The 18,590-nt window shown below is 40.0% G+C and overlaps 2 protein-coding genes across 8 annotated transcripts; both read right to left on the minus strand.

Annotated features, from left to right (window-relative positions):
• Positions 1-1,368: 1,368 nt before the first annotated feature.
• Positions 1,369-8,308, minus strand: LOC138411949 (uncharacterized). 2 transcript variants are annotated; one of them, XM_069533723.1, is made up of 17 exons: positions 7,694-8,308; positions 6,100-6,898; positions 5,941-5,999; positions 5,304-5,469; positions 5,145-5,203; positions 4,493-4,673; positions 4,334-4,392; positions 4,131-4,196; positions 3,827-3,958; positions 3,608-3,731; positions 3,365-3,513; positions 3,181-3,280; positions 2,849-2,925; positions 2,236-2,344; positions 2,064-2,124; positions 1,586-1,743; positions 1,369-1,498 (listed from the first exon to the last, which is right to left on the minus strand). In XM_069533723.1, the coding sequence occupies exons 1-17, from the start codon at positions 7,753-7,755 to the stop codon at positions 1,493-1,495; spliced, it is 2,367 nt and encodes a 788-aa protein (XP_069389824.1). In that variant the 5' UTR covers positions 7,756-8,308; the 3' UTR covers positions 1,369-1,492. The 2 variants fall into 2 exon arrangements, with proteins under 2 accessions (XP_069389824.1, XP_069389825.1); XM_069533724.1 differs by lacking the exons at positions 4,493-4,673; positions 5,145-5,203 and having other exon boundaries at positions 7,694-8,300.
• A 2,938-nt stretch (positions 8,309-11,246) lies between these two features.
• On the minus strand, positions 11,247-18,211 carry LOC138411900 (ubiquitin carboxyl-terminal hydrolase 37-like). 6 transcript variants are annotated; one of them, XM_069533372.1, is made up of 17 exons: positions 17,563-18,211; positions 15,978-16,776; positions 15,819-15,877; positions 15,184-15,349; positions 15,025-15,083; positions 14,373-14,553; positions 14,214-14,272; positions 14,011-14,076; positions 13,707-13,838; positions 13,488-13,611; positions 13,245-13,393; positions 13,061-13,160; positions 12,727-12,803; positions 12,114-12,222; positions 11,942-12,002; positions 11,464-11,621; positions 11,247-11,376 (listed from the first exon to the last, which is right to left on the minus strand). In XM_069533372.1, exons 1-17 carry the CDS (start codon positions 17,622-17,624, stop codon positions 11,371-11,373), a joined length of 2,367 nt encoding a protein of 788 aa, XP_069389473.1. In that variant the 5' UTR covers positions 17,625-18,211; the 3' UTR covers positions 11,247-11,370. The 6 variants fall into 6 exon arrangements, with proteins under 6 accessions (XP_069389473.1, XP_069389474.1, XP_069389475.1 ...); XM_069533373.1 differs by having other exon boundaries at positions 15,184-15,346; positions 17,563-18,209; XM_069533374.1 differs by having other exon boundaries at positions 14,373-14,550; positions 17,563-18,209.
• Between the last annotated feature and the right edge of the window lie 379 nt (positions 18,212-18,590).

An 18,590-nucleotide genomic window follows, 5' to 3' on the forward strand; every position in this document is an offset into this window, starting at 1 on the left:
CAAAGTCCATCCAAAATGCAGACATCGCTCTATACATCGCTAAAACAGTTAATGACCAATATCTGCCAAGCGGATTTAATTACACCACACTGCCCCGCGTCGCTCATATGCAAATGTACGTTGATCTAGGCTTCAATTATAGAGTCCAAATAATACTGGCTCAGACAAATTGTTCAAAACCTTCTGAACACCAGGTGTGTGTGTTCCCCAGCCGTATAATTTTTCTTTATGTTTCCGCGGAATAAGAAAAGGATATGAGGATTTAGGACAGAGCAGCTGTAAAACTGTAATAAATGTCACTCTAAAGCAGTCCCCACTACCTGAGAGAGTGTAGCTAGTTTGTGGAGAACGGGCCTATCGTTGTATGCCATATGTAGAGTTGCATGGTGTCTGTTATTCAGCGTATCTAATTCCCTTGATCGGAGAGGTAGAATCCGCAGAAATAGCCTTGCTGTATCCTCCACTACACAGACACAGAAGGGAAATTACACCAGCTCAAGAAGTAGCCAGCTTCCTGTTTCCTTGGTATGGTATAAATACATCCCAGCAGGAACTTAAGTCTCTATCTAAAGTCTTAGAGAGACATCTTAATGTCTCATGTAGAGCTGAACTGGCTGAAAATAAAGAGTTGCAGGAAGTCAAAACAGTGGCCTTACAGAACCGCATGGCACTTGATCTCCTGTTGGGGAAAATTTGTTTCAAAGAAGATTTCTGTCATTTTAGGTTGTTCTTCTCACACTGATGTATGTTCAAGTGCTCTTTTTTTTTTAGTAAGTTTGGTTTTCGTTATTTAATGCTATAAGAAAAGGAGTGAAAACATTATTGATGATTGAAGAGTACTTGATACCTCAGCTCCATCCCCCTGATCCCCCCCCCTGTCCAGACTCTGACACCAAATGATATTTTGACTTCATTTCTGGATAGTGGAAGGAAGCAGAGATGTGTCGTCCATCTTTATTTACAATTTATGCTTTGACCACAGCAACTGAGAGTAAGTGCATATCCACTTGTGATGTAGTCAAATAGGACAAGTGGTATTTAATGTAACACATTTGGCCGGTTCAAGTCCAGCATGGACGGAAGTTGGAGAGGTGCCAGTTCACCTCCTGGGCACTGCCTAGGTGCCCTTGTGCAAGGCATCGAACCCCCCAATTGCTCCCCGGGTGCCTTCATGGCTGCCCACTGTTCGTGTGTGGTCACTGTGTGGATTGTGTTCCGTGTGTGCTCCGTTCACACGGATAGGTTAAATACAGAGGTCAAATTTCCCCATGTTTGCATGTTGCATGCTGGCTGTGGGACCATAAAGAGGAATCTTAATATGCAACATCTGAGATATTTTCTAGAGACACAGAAAAAGTATTCATCGTATTGACTTAGTCAAATATTTATTTGAAGATACACAATTCAATGGGCTGTTCTTGTGAGTTTCTATGACTCCTACACAGTGAATCTTCAAATACTGCAGTCGCTGAGGCTGATGCTTCCAATATTATCATTCCTATGTTTGAGAAAAAGAGAAAAACTACGTCAGTGTACAATACAATCAGGTAAATTCATAGTGTTGGACTCAGTGTCGTAAACTTACCTGTCTTTTGTAGAAAAGGATGTAAGCATCTTTTTTATATTGGTTACACGTAGACTGCCCAGTTGTACGTTTGACATAATTGTCATTGTACATGACCCATTGGTCAGTGGGATCATCTTCAGCTGCATCACGCTTGACCCCTGCACTAACGTAGTGTCCTAAAAGGAGACAAATCACTGTTACAGAAGGTTCTCTGATGTGTGGAGGTTATGAAAGGTAACAATTTTGTGACCAGGACCGTAACATCAAGACAAACATTTGCATTCTTTTACTGAGAGAGGAGAATTGTTACGTAGCACTCAACTGGGCAGTTCCAGGAAAAATGACAGATGTAAAAAAACACAGCAACTTCATTCAAATATCCTAATTTACAATAACAAAGAACTGAAAATACAACCATCTATCTTTAATATGCCTGAGGACCTGATAGAGGACTACAGAATGCGACAGTGTGACATTCACTGTGTGATTAACTTACCTGAGTTTCCATTGGATCCAATGTGGTTGACCACACTCACGAGACTGTACTGGCCCTGACCCTGAGAAGGCAGTGGGTAACAACTGTTAGTGAAAGTCCCTCACATAAAACCCCAGTACACATTTACCAAATGTTGACTTTTTACTTGGAGTAAGGTGAGTTATTTTCTTACCTGGGTGGACGAGATAATCAGCTCCCTGGAAATATTGATCGGGTCAATAAGTTTCTTCAGGGTATAAAACGGAGTGAAGCAAAAACGCTTCACGTGCAGGATCAAAATTCTGCAGACAAGAAATAGAAGAAAGATTAATTAATATTTTGGATAAAATTACTCAAAACCGGTGATCGCTAAATTAACTGTTAGATTTCACATTAAACATCAAAAGGTGTTTAGTTTGTAAAAAACATGACGGCCTCCGTAGAGAGGAAACCCTCGATGTAAAGAAAACTACAATTCATACAATTTAGATGAAATGAACAAGTGAAAACATCATGAGGATTATTCTACATTAAATTTCTGCCAGTAGTTCCCTCTCACCTAAATCTTACACAATGGACCTTTATAGTAAAATCGGTTGGAAACTACATACCATGAAACTAAAAGTAATCAATACTTGATTTTTATTGTGATGGAAACCAAATAAGTGAGAGTCTGAGGATGACATTTACACATTGTGAGGAAATGATTGTCCCTATCCTGTGAAAAATGTCAAGTAAACCTGATGTGTGAATAAGGACTAAAGTATCTGTTGTGGTCTAACTGTGGTGGATGTGATGCCACTTACCTGGGCAGGGTATCAAAGCTGTAGCACTGGGTGGAGTTTGCGCCACCACAGACACACTTGCATTCAAACTCTGTCTTCTGAAAAACAAAACACAGATGATATGTTATCAGTGATATACGCTGTGTGTGTGTGTGTGTCAGAGAGACAGAGTGTGAATTAAAACTGAAAAGACGAACAAGGTCTAAACATTTTAATGTGTCTCATTCACACCTACCAAAGTCTCAAATGATGATATGCACAAATGGAGAGTACTATGATGAACTTTGTTTGTTTGTGTGTGTGTGTGTGTGTTGATGGGATGACAGGACTGGACAGGGACAGACGTGACTCACCAGCAGGTAATGATCAAGCATCTCTTTTACTGATTCTTGAGGTACCAGGTTCAGAGACAGGTTGTTGAAGACTTCCTCATTTATAGATCCCTGTCCACATCTGCAATATAAAACAATGTGCATGAAATTACAGACGCAATAAACAAGACTATAATAAATGTGTTTTTTCTTCATGGGGATTTACTTCTTGCAGGCCCGGGTGTTCGTCATCTTGAACATCAGGTGCTTCTGGATGGGGCATATGTAGAGGTCTGCCATACCAGGCCGTCCTGTAATCACAGGGTGCAACCTTTCGACGTAATCCAGAAAGGTCGTCAGAAGTTCATGAGCATCCTGCAGAAGGGAAGACGCAGAGGGTTTAATGCACAGAGGAAAAACTATCAAGACGAAAAAGAAACAAGACAAACCTTCAAACTAGCCAACACACCTTCTGCCCCATGTCCAAGAATTCTGCACACCTCTTGCCCACTTCCATTTTGAAGGCAAAGAGGGCCTGGAGTTTGTTGCCTTTATTAGGGGAGCGGTGACACCTCACTATGTCCATGAATGCTCTGTAGAGGGTGAGAAAGAAATAGGAAACCTCTGTTATCGCCACTGACAAAAACACACGCATCAGATTTGTGTGTGTTTGTGGTGTGTTGTGTACCTGAGAAATTCAGCTCCGGGGGCCAACTCCCACATGTCTTTCTGAACCCTGATGTCTCCGATGAACTCTGTCAGAGTGAGCAGACTCTGGAGGATGGAGTTCATGTAGCAGATTTGACTGGGGTTTGGAAACCTGTCAAGGATGAAGGTGTTTGACAAAATAAGTTGAATTTACAAAACTCCCATGAAAACATCAAGTGCTGAGGTTTTTCTACAATTGAAGCTCGAGTATGTAATCAAACAGTCGGTGATCGATGATCAGCTGAGTTTATTTCTTGTGTGTGTGTTTATGCAGATTAACTCACCCAAGATTTTCCTCACAGTCCAAATCATTGATGCTGTCAGAGGAGGGACTCCGAGCAAAGACATGACTGGTAAGAGGAAGACACAAACACACATGTCAGTAAACAGGACAGACATGAGTGTAGCATGTAAGACTCAGCTTGTACAGAGATATCTGACAATCCTTTTTTTGTGGTAGTGGTGGCAGACGAAGTCTTTCACTTACCTCTTGAATGAAACAAAGCTTCGTCCTTTGTCAACTATTTCTGGAAGAGTTTTGTTCTCCTGTAAAGTAAAAACAAATTTCATGCATTTGAATTGTCCAAGATTATAAAAGAATATATATCTTATTAACTTTTAAAATTTATTCAGTGTGAAACCTTACCACTGGTTGACTGAAGAGTCGTTCATACCAAGATGTCTGTCTGATCCGCTGGTCAGTAACAGACTTGATGGTTGAGGTAACGTCTTTTCTGACGTCCTCTTTCCGTCCACTCTTACGTAGGTGTTTATTTCTCACTGCTTCTCTTATTGTAGCTGCTGGAACAGTTGTGGAGTCATCTCTGCTGACAGACACAAACACACCTGCTGATTATTCTTATTCTACTGTGAACAAAGTTCTTGCTGTTGATAAAATCTCTTTTTAAAAGGACAAATCAAGTATTATTTTATACGTCTTGTGACACTTGTAGGCAAAGCCTGATTATGTCAAATTGGAAGCACACAAAAAAACACCAGCCCATACAACCTTATTGAAAGATGTGACATCACAAGAATAAAATGTACTTCAAATAAAAAGGTAAATTAAAAATATTTTCCCCCAAAAATAATTTAAACAAAAAAACTAAATGATTTTATTCATTAATCTTAAAAAATCTCCCTCTGTGGAAATGTACATGTTTTCTTTGTTACCCTGACCTTTTATAGACTGTTTTACTTAGGTTAACCCGTAAATGTTCATGTGAGACTCAGCTTGCACAGAGATATCTGACAATCTTTTTTTGTGGTAGTGGTGGCAGGCGGAGTCTTTCACTTACCTCTTTTGTGAGGCGAAGCTTCGTCCTTTATCAACTGTTCTTGGAAGAGTTTTGTTCTCCTGAAGAGTAAAAACAAATTTCATGCATTTGAATTGTCCAAGATTATAAAAGAATATATATCTTGTTAACTTCTAAAATGTATTCAGTGTGAAACCTTACCACTGGTTTACTGAAGAGTGGTTCAAGCCTAGATGTCTGTCTAACAGACTTGATGGTTGAGGTAACGTCTTTTCTGACGTCCTCTTTCCGTCCACTCTTACGTAGGTGGTTGTTTCTCACTGCTTCTCTTATTGTAGCTGCTGGAACAGTTGTGGAGTCATCTCTGCTGACAGACACAAACACACCTGCTGATTATTCTTATTCTACTGTGAACAAAGTTCTTTCTGTTGATAAAATCTCTTTTTAAAAGGACAAATCAAGTATTATTTTATACGTCTTGTGACACTTGTAGGCAAAGCCTGATTATGTCGAATTGGAAGCACACAAAAAAACACCAGCCCATACAACCTTATTGAAAGATGTGACATCACAAGAATAAAATGTACTTCAAATAAAAATGTAAATTAAAAATATTTTCCCCCAAAAATAATTTAAACAAAAAAACTAAATGATTTTATTCATTAAACTTAAAAAATCTCCCTCTGTGGAAATGTACATGTTTTCTTTGTTACTCTGACCTTTTATAGACTGTTTTACTTAGGTTAACCCGTAAATGTTCATGTGAGACTCAGCTTGCACAGAGATATCTGACAATCTTTTTTTGTGGTAGTGGTGGCAGGCGGAGTCTTTCACTTACTTCTTTTGTGAGGCGAAGCTTCGTCCTTCATCAACTGTTCTTGGAAGAGTTTTGTTCTCCTGAAGAGTAAAAACAAATTTCATGCATTTGAATTGTCCAAGATTATAAAAGAATATATATCTTGTTAACTTCTAAAATCTATTCAATGTGAAACCTTACCACTGGTTTACTGACGAGTCGTTCATGCGTAGATGTCTGTCTGATCGGCTTGTGAGTGACAGACCTGATGATTGATGGACCGTCTTTTCTGACGTCGTCTTTTGGTCTCTTCTTAAGCTTTTTAGTCTTTCCAGTACGGAGAGGTTCATGCATGGATGTCTGTCTGATCGGCTTGTGAGTGACAGACTTGATGGTTGATGGACCGTCTTTTCTGACGTCCTCTTTTGGTCTCTTCTTAACTAGCTTTTTAGTATTTCCAGTACGGAGAGGTTCATGCATGGATGTCTGTCTGATCGGCTTGTGAGTGACAGACTTGATGGCTGAGGGACCGTCTTTTCTGACGTCCTCTTTCGGTCTCTTCTTAAACAGCTTTTTAGTCTTTTCGATGAAGCGTTCATGCCAAGTAGTCTGTCTGATCGCCTGGTCAGGGACAGTCTTGATGGCTGAGGGACCGTCTTTTCTGACGTCCTCTTTCGGTCTCCTCTTAAATAGCTTTTTAGTTTTCTCAATGAAGCGTTCATGCCAAGTAGTCTGTTTGATCGGCTGGTCAGTGACAGTCTTGATGGTAGAGGGATTGTCTTTTCGGACGTCCTCTTTCGGTCTCTTCTTATGTAACTTTTTACTTTTTACACTAAAGAGAGGTTCATGCCGAGATGTCTGTCTGATCAGCTGGTCAGTGACAGTCTTTATGGCTGAGGGATCGTCTTTTCTGACGTCCTCTTTCTGTCCACTCTTATGTAGGTGGTTATTTCTCACTGCTTCTCTTGTTGTAGCTGCTGGAACTGTTGTGGAGTCATTTCTGCGGACAGACACAAACACACCTGCTGATTATTCTTATTCTACTGTGAACAAAGTTCTGGTTGTTGATAAAATCTCTTTTTAAAAGGACAAATCAACTCAAACCAGACCTTATTCTCACAGAGTGAAAGCAGTCGCAATTTGGTCTCAAAGCTTGAGTTTACGCAACCTCCAATTTTTAACGATAACAATACACCATAATCTAGCACAGATGTGATGAGCGCTACTTTCGTTTTTTTCATTGACAACCTGCTCGTTCCCCATTCTGACTCTGTTAGACATATCATCACATTTATTACAGGAGATTACTTCCCCTTCTCACTCAGAAGGCGGCACAGGTTCTGGTCCAGGCTCTGGTCATCTCACGCCTAGACTACTGCAACTCCCTTCTGGCTGGTCCACCCGCTAGTGCTATCTGACCTCTGCAACTCACCCATAACTCAGCAGCTCTACTGGTCTTTAACCTACCTAAGTTCACTCACACTACTCTGCTCCTCAGCTCCAATAAGCCACACTATGGTTGACACCACAGGTACAACATTTACAACATCTTCCGCACATCTAGCACATCTAGCACATCTAGCACATCTTCTTCTCCCCTTATCTCCCACATTTCTGCTGTATGACCAAATCTTTGACAATTATAGAACCTCATTGGCTTGGGAATATACTCTTTGACACTACAGCATAGAAAGCCAACAGTCATCTTTTTTGGGAGTACTTCCTCCTCAAACTCAAGCACTATTGTTCAGGTTTTTCTATTTTCTATGTCAGTGTAATGTTATTTTGTTCTTACCCTCTAGGTTTCCAACTTCTGATCCTGAAAAGATTAGCGATGCTTAAAAAAAAAGATTTCATGGTTAAATATTGATCGAGTGCGCTGAATATTTATCTGGCAACCAAAGTGTTGCACTACTGCCTTGTATTTCACGTGTTGTCTTCGTTTGGTTGATTGTCGGGTGGCAATCAACGTAAAGTGTGTCGAGTTTATCGTTCTATTTCTTTGTGGCAAACATTGATAATATGCATTTCTGCATTCCTTTGTTCTTTCATCAGTCCTTTGGTGGGTAGCCATTGCTCCCAGTTCATAAAGACAATATCATAGGCAGCATAGTCTTCAGTTCAAAGGCAACAAGTAGATCACCCTATAGTTCAGTGTATTTCTGTATGATAGAAAGTCAGACTGGGCTTCATAGTCTTACAACACTGTATGCTGTCACCTTTTGGTTATATATCAGCCATTTGGATTTAAACTTATACCCATAGACTGTATTCAAAAGATGGACCGCCACCTGGTGTCTGGCTAAAGCAGAGGTCATAAATCTGTCCTGGTTCATGTTAGTGGATGGGGCACGGACCAAAACAATCAAAATACACATCAAATAAATTTGTTTCAAAGAAGATTTCTGTCATTTTAGGTTGTTCTTGTTCAAGTGCTCTTTTATTTTAGTAAGTTTGGTTTTTGTTATTTAATGCTATAAGAAAAGGAGAGAAAACATTATTGATGATTGAAGGGTACTTGATACCTCAGCTCTATCCGCCTGATCCCCCCCTGTCCAGACTCTGGCACCAAATGATATTTTGACTTCATTTCTGGATAGTGGAAGCAGAGATGCGTCGTCCATCTTTATTTACAATTTATGCTTTGACCACAGCAACTGAGAGTAAGTGCAAATCCACTTGTGATGTAGTCAAATAGGACAAGTGGTATTTAATGTAACATATGCAACATCTGAGATATTTTCTAGAGACACAGAGAAAGTAGTCATCATATTGAGTTAGTTAGATATTTTTTAGAGAAAGAGAGAAAGTAGTCATCATATTGAGTGACTAAGATATTTTTTAGAAGATACACACTACATTTAGTGCGTTCAACATCTATTTTTTGGGGGGTTCAGGTTCATCTTGCCCAAGGACACTTATGCATGGGCTGGGATTCGAGCTGCCAACCTTCTGGTTAGTGGATGACAAACAATATCAACAAAAACTCATCAAGCTGTTCTTGTGAGTTTTTATGACTCCTACATACTGAACCTTTAAATACTGCAGTCGCTCAGACTGATGCTTCCAATATTATCATTCCTATGTTTGAGAAAAAGAGAAAAACTACGTCAGTGTACAATACAATCAGGTAAATTCATAGTGTTGGACTCAGTGTCGTAAACTTACCTGTCTTTTGTAGAAAAGGATGTAAGCATCTTTTTTATATTGGTTACACGTAGACTGCCCAGTTGTACGTTTGACATAATTGTCATTGTACATGACCCATTGGTCAGTGGGATCATCTTCAGCTGCATCACGCTTGACCCCTGCACTAACGTAGTGTCCTAAAAGGACACAAATCACTGTTACAGAAGGTTCTCTGATGTGTGGAGGTTATGAAAGGTAACAATTTTGTGACCAGGACCGTAACATCAAGACAAACATTTGCATTCTTTTACTGAGAGAGGAGAATTGTTACGTAGCACTCAACTGGGCAGTTCCAGGAAAAATGACAGATGTAAAAAAACACAGCAACTTCATTCAAATATCCTAATTTACAATAACAAAGAACTGAAAATACAACCATCTATCTATAATATGCCTGAGGACCTGATAGAGGACTACAGAATGCGACAGTGTGACATTCACTGTGTGATTAACTTACCTGAGTTTCCATTGGATCCAATGTGGTTGACCACACTCACGAGACTGTACTGGCCCTGACCCTGAGAAGGCAGTGGGTAACAACTGTTAGTGAAAGTCCCTCACATAAAACCCCAGTACACATTTACCAAATGTTGACTTTTTACTCGCGCGTGATCATAATCTCAGTAATTGCTGGATATGTCAACGCATGCCAGCATCAATACTCTCTTCAATGTTTAATCCAATCCCATTCACGTAAAGCGACTACGAAATGTTCAATTGGAATGACCTTGCTTCAAGATGCAAAGATGAGGCAAACGATTGCTATACTCCAAGCTACCCCGAAGACTTTGCAAAGTCCATCCAAAATGCAGACATCGCTCTATACATCGCTAAAACAGTTAATGACCAATATCTGCCAAGCGGATTTAATTACACCACACTGCCCCGCGTCGCTCATATGCAAATGTACGTTGATCTAGGCTTCAATTATAGAGTCCAAATAATACTGGCTCAGACAAATTGTTCAAAACCTTCTGAACACCAGGTGTGTGTGTTCCCCAGCCGTATAATTTTTCTTTATGTTTCCGCGGAATAAGAAAAGGATATGAGGATTTAGGACAGAGCAGCTGTAAAACTGTAATAAATGTCACTCTAAAGCAGTCCCCACTACCTGAGAGAGTGTAGCTAGTTTGTGGAGAACGGGCCTATCGTTGTATGCCATATGTAGAGTTGCATGGTGTCTGTTATTCAGCGTATCTAATTCCCTTGATCGGAGAGGTAGAATCCGCAGAAATAGCCTTGCTGTATCCTCCACTACACAGACACAGAAGGGAAATTACACCAGCTCAAGAAGTAGCCAGCTTCCTGTTTCCTTGGTATGGTATAAATACATCCCAGCAGGAACTTAAGTCTCTATCTAAAGTCTTAGAGAGACATCTTAATGTCTCATGTAGAGCTGAACTGGCTGAAAATAAAGAGTTGCAGGAAGTCAAAACAGTGGCCTTACAGAACCGCATGGCACTTGATCTCCTGTTGGGGAAAATTTGTTTCAAAGAAGATTTCTGTCATTTTAGGTTGTTCTTCTCACACTGATGTATGTTCAAGTGCTCTTTTTTTTTTAGTAAGTTTGGTTTTCGTTATTTAATGCTATAAGAAAAGGAGTGAAAACATTATTGATGATTGAAGAGTACTTGATACCTCAGCTCCATCCCCCTGATCCCCCCCCCTGTCCAGACTCTGACACCAAATGATATTTTGACTTCATTTCTGGATAGTGGAAGGAAGCAGAGATGTGTCGTCCATCTTTATTTACAATTTATGCTTTGACCACAGCAACTGAGAGTAAGTGCATATCCACTTGTGATGTAGTCAAATAGGACAAGTGGTATTTAATGTAACACATTTGGCCGGTTCAAGTCCAGCATGGACGGAAGTTGGAGAGGTGCCAGTTCACCTCCTGGGCACTGCCTAGGTGCCCTTGTGCAAGGCATCGAACCCCCCAATTGCTCCCCGGGTGCCTTCATGGCTGCCCACTGTTCGTGTGTGGTCACTGTGTGGATTGTGTTCCGTGTGTGCTCCGTTCACACGGATGGGTTAAATACAGAGGTCAAATTTCCCCATGTTTGCATGTTGCATGCTGGCTGTGGGACCATAAAGAGGAATCTTAATATGCAACATCTGAGATATTTTCTAGAGACACAGAAAAAGTAGTCATCGTATTGACTTAGTCAAATATTTATTTGAAGATACACAATTCAATGGGCTGTTCTTGTGAGTTTCTATGACTCCTACACGGTGAATCTTCAAATACTGCAGTCGCTGAGGCTGATGCTTCCAATATTATCATTCCTATGTTTGAGAAAAAGAGAAAAACTACGTCAGTGTACAATACAATCAGGTAAATTCATAGTGTTGGATTCAGTGTCGTAAACTTACCTGTCTTTTGTAGAAAAGGATGTAAGCATCTTTTTTATATTGGTTACACGTAGACTGCCCAGTTGTACGTTTGACATAATTGTCATTGTACATGACCCATTGGTCAGTGGGATCATCTTGAGCTGCATCACGCTTGACCCCTGCACTAACGTAGTGTCCTAAAAGGAGACAAATCACTGTTACAGAAGGTTCTCTGATGTGTGGAGGTTATGAAAGGTAACAATTTTGTGACCAGGACCGTAACATCAAGACAAACATTTGCATTCTTTTACTGAGAGAGGAGAATTGTTACGTAGCACTCAACTGGGCAGTTCCAGGAAAAATGACAGATGTAAAAAAACACAGCAACTTCATTCAAATATCCTAATTTACAATAACAAAGAACTGAAAATACAACCATCTATCTTTAATATGCCTGAGGACCTGATAGAGGACTACAGAATGCGACAGTGTGACATTCACTGTGTGATTAACTTACCTGAGTTTCCATTGGATCCAATGTGGTTGACCACACTCACGAGACTGTACTGGCCCTGACCCTGAGAAGGCAGTGGGTAACAACTGTTAGTGAAAGTCCCTCACATAAAACCCCAGTACACATTTACCAAATGTTGACTTTTGACTTGGAGTAAGGTGAGTTATTTTCTTACCTGGATGGACGAGATAATCAGCTCCCTGGAAATATTGATCGGGTCAATAAGTTTCTTCAGGGTATAAAACGGAGTGAAGCAAAAACGCTTCACGTGCAGGATCAAAATTCTGCAGACAAGAAATAGAAGAAAGATTAATTAATATTTTGGATACAATTACTCAAAACCGGTGATCGCTAAATTAACTGTTAGATTTCACATTAAACATCAAAAGGTGTTTAGTTTGTAAAAAACATGACGGCCTCCGTAGAGAGGAAACCCTCGATGTAAAGAAAACTACAATTCATACAATTTAGATGAAATGAACAAGTGAAAACATCATGAGGATTATTCTACATTAAATTTCTGCCAGTAGTTCCCTCTCACCTAAATCTTACACACTGGACCTTTATAGTAAAATCGGTTGGAAACTACATACCATGAAACTAAAAGTAATCAATACTTGATTTTTATTGTGATGGAAACCAAATAAGTGAGAGTCTGAGGATGACATTTACACATTGTGAGGAAATGATTGTCCCTATCCTGTGAAAAATGTCAAGTAAACCTGATGTGTGATTAATGAATAAAGTATCTGTTGTGGTCTAACTGTGGTGGATGTGATGCCACTTACCTGGGCAGGGTATCAAAGCTGTAGCACTGGGTGGAGTTTGCGCCACCACAGACACACTTGCATTCAAACTCTGTCTTCTGAAAAACAAAACACAGATGATATGTTATCAGTGATATACGCTGTGTGTGTGTGTGTGTGTCAGAGAGACAGAGTGTGAATTAAAACTGAAAAGACGAACAAGGTCTAAACATTTTAATGTGTCTCATTCACACCTACCAAAGTCTGAAATGATGATATGCACAAATGGAGAGTACTATGATGAACTTTGTTTGTTTGTGTGTGTGTGTGTGTGTTGATGGGATGACAGGACTGGACAGGGACAGACGTGACTCACCAGCAGGTAATGATCAAGCATCTCTTTTACTGATTCTTGAGGTACCAGGTTCAGAGACAGGTTGTTGAAGACTTCCTCATTTATAGATCCCTGTCCACATCTGCAATATAAAACAATGTGCATGAAATTACAGACGCAATAAACAAGAATATAATAAATGTGTTTTTTCTTCATGGGGATTTACTTCTTGCAAGCCCGGGTGTTCGTCATCTTGAACATCAGGTGCTTCTGGATGGGGCATATGTAGAGGTCTGCCATACCAGGCCGTCCTGTAATCACAGGGTGCAACCTTTCGACGTAATCCAGAAAGGTCGTCAGAAGTTCATGAGCATCCTGCAGAAGGGAAGACGCAGAGGGTTTAATGCACAGAGGAAAAACTATCAAGACGAAAAAGAAACAAGACAAACCTTCAAACTAGCCAACACACCTTCTGCCCCATGTCCAAGAATTCTGCACACCTCTTGCCCACTTCCATTTTGAAGGCAAAGAGGGCCTGGAGTTTGTTGCCTTTATTAGGGGAACGGTGACACCTCACTATGTCCATGAATGCTCTGTAGAGGGTGAGAAAGAAATAGGAAACCTCTGTTATCACCACTGACAAAAACACACGCATCAGATTTGTGTGTGTTTGTGGTGTGTTGTGTACCTGAGAAATTCAGCTCCGGGGGCCAACTCCCACATGTCTTTCTGAACCCTGATGTCTCCGATGAACTCTGTCAGAGTGAGCAGACTCTGGAGGATGGAGTTCATGTAGCAGATTTGACTGGGGTTTGGAAACCTGTCAAGGATGAAGGTGTTTGACAAAATAAGTTGAATTTACAAAACTCCCATGAAAACATCAAGTGCTGAGGTTTTTCTACAATTGAAGCTCGAGTATGTAATCAAACAGTCGGTGATCGATGATCAGCTGAGTTTATTTCTTGTGTGTGTGTTTATGCAGATTAACTCACCCAAGATTTTCCTCACAGTCCAAATCATTGATGCTGTCAGAGGAGGGACTCCGAGCAAAGACATGACTGGTAAGAGGAAGACACAAACACACATGTCAGTAAACAGGACAGACATGAGTGTAGCATGTAAGACTCAGCTTGTACAGAGATATCTGACAATCCTTTTTTTGTGGTAGTGGTGGCAGACGAAGTCTTTCACTTACCTCTTGAATGAAACAAAGCTTCGTCCTTTGTCAACTATTTCTGGAAGAGTTTTGTTCTCCTGTAAAGTAAAAACAAATTTCATGCATTTGAATTGTCCAAGATTATAAAAGAATATATATCTTATTAACTTTTAAAATTTATTCAGTGTGAAACCTTACCACTGGTTGACTGAAGAGTGGTTGAAGCCTAGATGTCTGTCTGATCCGCTGGTCAGTAACAGACTTGATGGTTGAGGTAACGTCTTTTCTGACGTCCTCTTTCCGTCCACTCTTACGTAGGTGTTTATTTCTCACTGCTTCTCTTATTGTAGCTGCTGGAACAGTTGTGGAGTCATCTCTGCTGACAGACACAAACACACCTGCTGATTATTCTTATTCTACTGTGAACAAAGTTCTTGCTGTTGATAAAATCTCTTTTTAAAAGGACAAATCAAGTATTATTTTATACGTCTTGTGACACTTGTAGGCAAAGCCTGATTATGTCAAATTGGAAGCACACAAAAAAACACCAGCCCATACAACCTTATTGAAAGATGTGACATCACAAGAATAAAATGTACTTCAAATAAAAAGGTAAATTAAAAATATTTTCCCCCAAAAATAATTTAAACAAAAAAACTAAATGATTTTATTCATTAATCTTAAAAAATCTCCCTCGGTGGAAATGTACATGTTTTCTTTGTTACTCTGACCTTTTATAGACTGTTTTACTTAGGTTAACCCGTAAATGTTCATGTGAGACTCAGCTTGCACAGAGATATCTGACAATCTTTTTTTGTGGTAGTGGTGGCAGGCGGAGTCTTTCACTTACCTCTTTTGTGAGGCGAAGCTTCGTCCTTTATCAACTGTTCTTGGAAGAGTTTTGTTCTCCTGTAGAGTAAAAACAAATTTCATGCATTTGAATTGTCCAAGATTATAAAAGAATATATATCTTGTTAACTTCTAAAATGTATTCAGTGTGAAACCTTACCACTGGTTTACTGAAGAGTGGTTCAAGCCTAGATGTCTGTCTAACAGACTTGATGGTTGAGGTAACGTCTTTTCTGACGTCCTCTTTCCGTCCACTCTTACGTAGGTGGTTGTTTCTCACTGCTTCTCTTATTGTAGCTGCTGGAACAGTTGTGGAGTCATCTCTGCTGACAGACACAAACACCTGCTGATTATTCTTATTCTACTGTGAACAAAGTTCTTTCTGTTGATAAAATCTCTTTTTAAAAGGACAAATCAAGTATTATTTTATACGTCTTGTGACACTTGTAGGCAAAGCCTGATTATGTCGAATTGGAAGCACACAAAAAAACACCATGCCATACAACCTTATTGAAAGATGTGACATCACAAGAATAAAATGTACTTCAAATAAAAATGTAAATTAAAAATATTTTCCCCCAAAAATAATTTAAACAAAAAAACTAAATGATTTTATTCATTAAACTTAAAAAATCTCCCTCTGTGGAAATGTACATGTTTTCTTTGTTACCCTGACCTTTTATAGACTGTTTTACTTAGGTTAACCCGTAAATGTTCATGTGAGACTCAGCTTGCACAGAGATATCTGACAATCTTTTTTTGTGGTAGTGGTGGCAGGCGGAGTCTTTCACTTACTTCTTTTGTGAGGCGAAGCTTCGTCCTTCATCAACTGTTCTTGGAAGAGTTTTGTTCTCCTGAAGAGTAAAAACAAATTTCAGGCATTTGAATTGTCCAAGATTATAAATGAATATATATCTTGTTAACTTCTAAAATCTATTCAATGTGAAACCTTACCACTGGTTTACTGACGAGTCGTTCATGCGTAGATGTCTGTCTGATCGGCTTGTGAGTGACAGACCTGATGATTGATGGACCGTCTTTTCTGACGTCGTCTTTTGGTCTCTTCTTAAGCTTTTTAGTCTTTCCAGTACGGAGAGGTTCATGCATGGATGTCTGTCTGATCGGCTTGTGAGTGACAGACTTGATGGTTGATGGACCGTCTTTTCTGACGTCCTCTTTTGGTCTCTTCTTAACTAGCTTTTTAGTATTTCCAGTACGGAGAGGTTCATGCATGGATGTCTGTCTGATCGGCTTGTGAGTGACAGACTTGATGGTTGATGGACCGTCTTTTCTGACGTCCTCTTTCGGTCTCTTCTTAAACAGCTTTTTAGTCTTTTCGATGAAGCGTTCATGCCAAGTAGTCTGTCTGATCGCCTGGTCAGGGACAGTCTTGATGGCTGAGGGACCGTCTTTTCTGACGTCCTCTTTCGGTCTCCTCTTAAATAGCTTTTTAGTTTTCTCAATGAAGCGTTCATGCCAAGTAGTCTGTTTGATCGGCTGGTCAGTGACAGTCTTGATGGTAGAGGGATTGTCTTTTCGGACGTCCTCTTTCGGTCTCTTCTTATGTAACTTTTTACTTTTTACACTAAAGAGAGGTTCATGCCGAGATGTCTGTCTGATCGGCTGGTCAGTGACAGTCTTTATGGCTGAGGGATCGTCTTTTCTGACGTCCTCTTTCTGTCCACTCTTATGTAGGTGGTTATTTCTCAGTGCTTCTCTTGTTGTAGCTGCTGGAACTGTTGTGGAGTCATTTCTGCAGACAGACACAAACACACCTGCTGATTATTCTTATTCTACTGTGAACAAAGTTCTGGTTGTTGATAAAATCTCTTTTTAAAAGGACAAATCAACTCAAACCAGACCTTATTCTCACAGAGTGAAAGCAGTCGCAATTTGGTCTCAAAGCTTGAGTTTACGCAACCTCCAATTTTTAACGATAACAATACACCATAATCTAGCACAGATGTGATGAGCGCTACTTTCGTTTTTTTCATTGACAACCTGCTCGTTCCCCATTCTGACTCTGTTAGACATATCATTACATTTATTACAGGAGATTACTTCCCCTTCTCACTCAGAAGGCGGCACAGGTTCTGGTCCAGGCTCTGGTCATCTCACGCCTAGACTACTGCAACTCCCTTCTGGCTGGTCCACCCGCTAGTGCTATCTGACCTCTGCAACTCACCCATAACTCAGCAGCTCTACTGGTCTTTAACCTACCTAAGTTCACTCACACTACTCTGCTCCTCAGCTCCAATAAGCCACACTATGGTTGACACCACAGGTACAACATTTACAACATCTTCCGCACATCTAGCACATCTAGCACATCTTCTTCTCCCCTTATCTCCCACATTTCTGCTGTATGACCAAATCTTTGACAATTATAGAACCTCATTGGCTTGGGAATATACTCTTTGACACTACAGCATAGAAAGCCAACAGTCATCTTTTTTGGAAGTACTTCCTCTACAAACTCAAGCACTATTGTTCAGGTTTTTCTATTTTCTATGTCAGTGTAATGTTATTTTGTTCTTACCCTCTAGGTTTCCAACTTCTGATCCTGAAAAGATTAGCGATGCTTAAAAAAAAAGATTTCATGGTTAAATATTGATCGAGTGCGCTGAATATTTATCTGGCAACCAAAGTGTTGCACTACTGCCTTGTATTTCACGTGTTGTCTTCGTTTGGTTGATTGTCGGGTGGCAATCAACGTAAAGTGTGTCGAGTTTATCGTTCTATTTCTTTGTGGCAAACATTGATAATATGCATTTCTGCATTCCTTTGTTCTTTCATCAGTCCTTTGGTGGGTAGCCATTGCTCCCAGTTCATAAAGACAATATCATAGGCAGCATAGTCTTCAGTTCAAAGGCAACAAGTAGATCACCCTATAGTTCAGTGTATTTCTGTATGATAGAAAGTCAGACTGGGCTTCATAGTCTTACAACACTGTATGCTGTCACCTTTTGGTTATATATCAGCCATTTGGATTTAAACTTATACCCATAGACTGTATTCAAAAGATGGACCGCCACCTGGTGTCTGGCTAAAGCAGAGGTCATAAATCTGTCCTGGTTCATGTTAGTGGATGGGGCACGGACCAAAACAATCAAAATACACATCAAATAAATTTGTTTCAAAGAAGATTTCTGTCATTTTAGGTTGTTCTTGTTCAAGTGCTCTTTTTTTTAGTAAGTTTGGTTTTCGTTATTTAATGCTATAAGAAAAGGAGTGAAAACATTATTGATGATTGAAGAGTACTTGATACCTCAGCTCCATCCCCCTGATCCCCCCCCTGTCCAGACTCTGGCACCAAATGATATTTTGACTTCATTTCTGGATAGTGGAAGGAAGCAGAGATGTGTCGTCCATCTTTATTTACAATTTATGCTTTGACCACAGCAACTGAGAGTAAGTGCAAATCCACTTGTGATGTAGTCAAATAGGACAAGTGGTATTTAATGTAACATATTTGGCCGGTTCAAGTCCAGCATGGACGGAAGTTGGAGAGGTGCCAGTTCACCTCCTGGGCACTGCCTAGGTGCCCTTGTGCAAGGCATCGAACCC

The sequence above is a fragment of the Paralichthys olivaceus genome, chromosome 10 (genome assembly GCF_024713975.1).
Source record: "Paralichthys olivaceus isolate ysfri-2021 chromosome 10, ASM2471397v2, whole genome shotgun sequence".
Classification (NCBI taxonomy): domain Eukaryota; kingdom Metazoa; phylum Chordata; class Actinopteri; order Pleuronectiformes; family Paralichthyidae; genus Paralichthys; species Paralichthys olivaceus.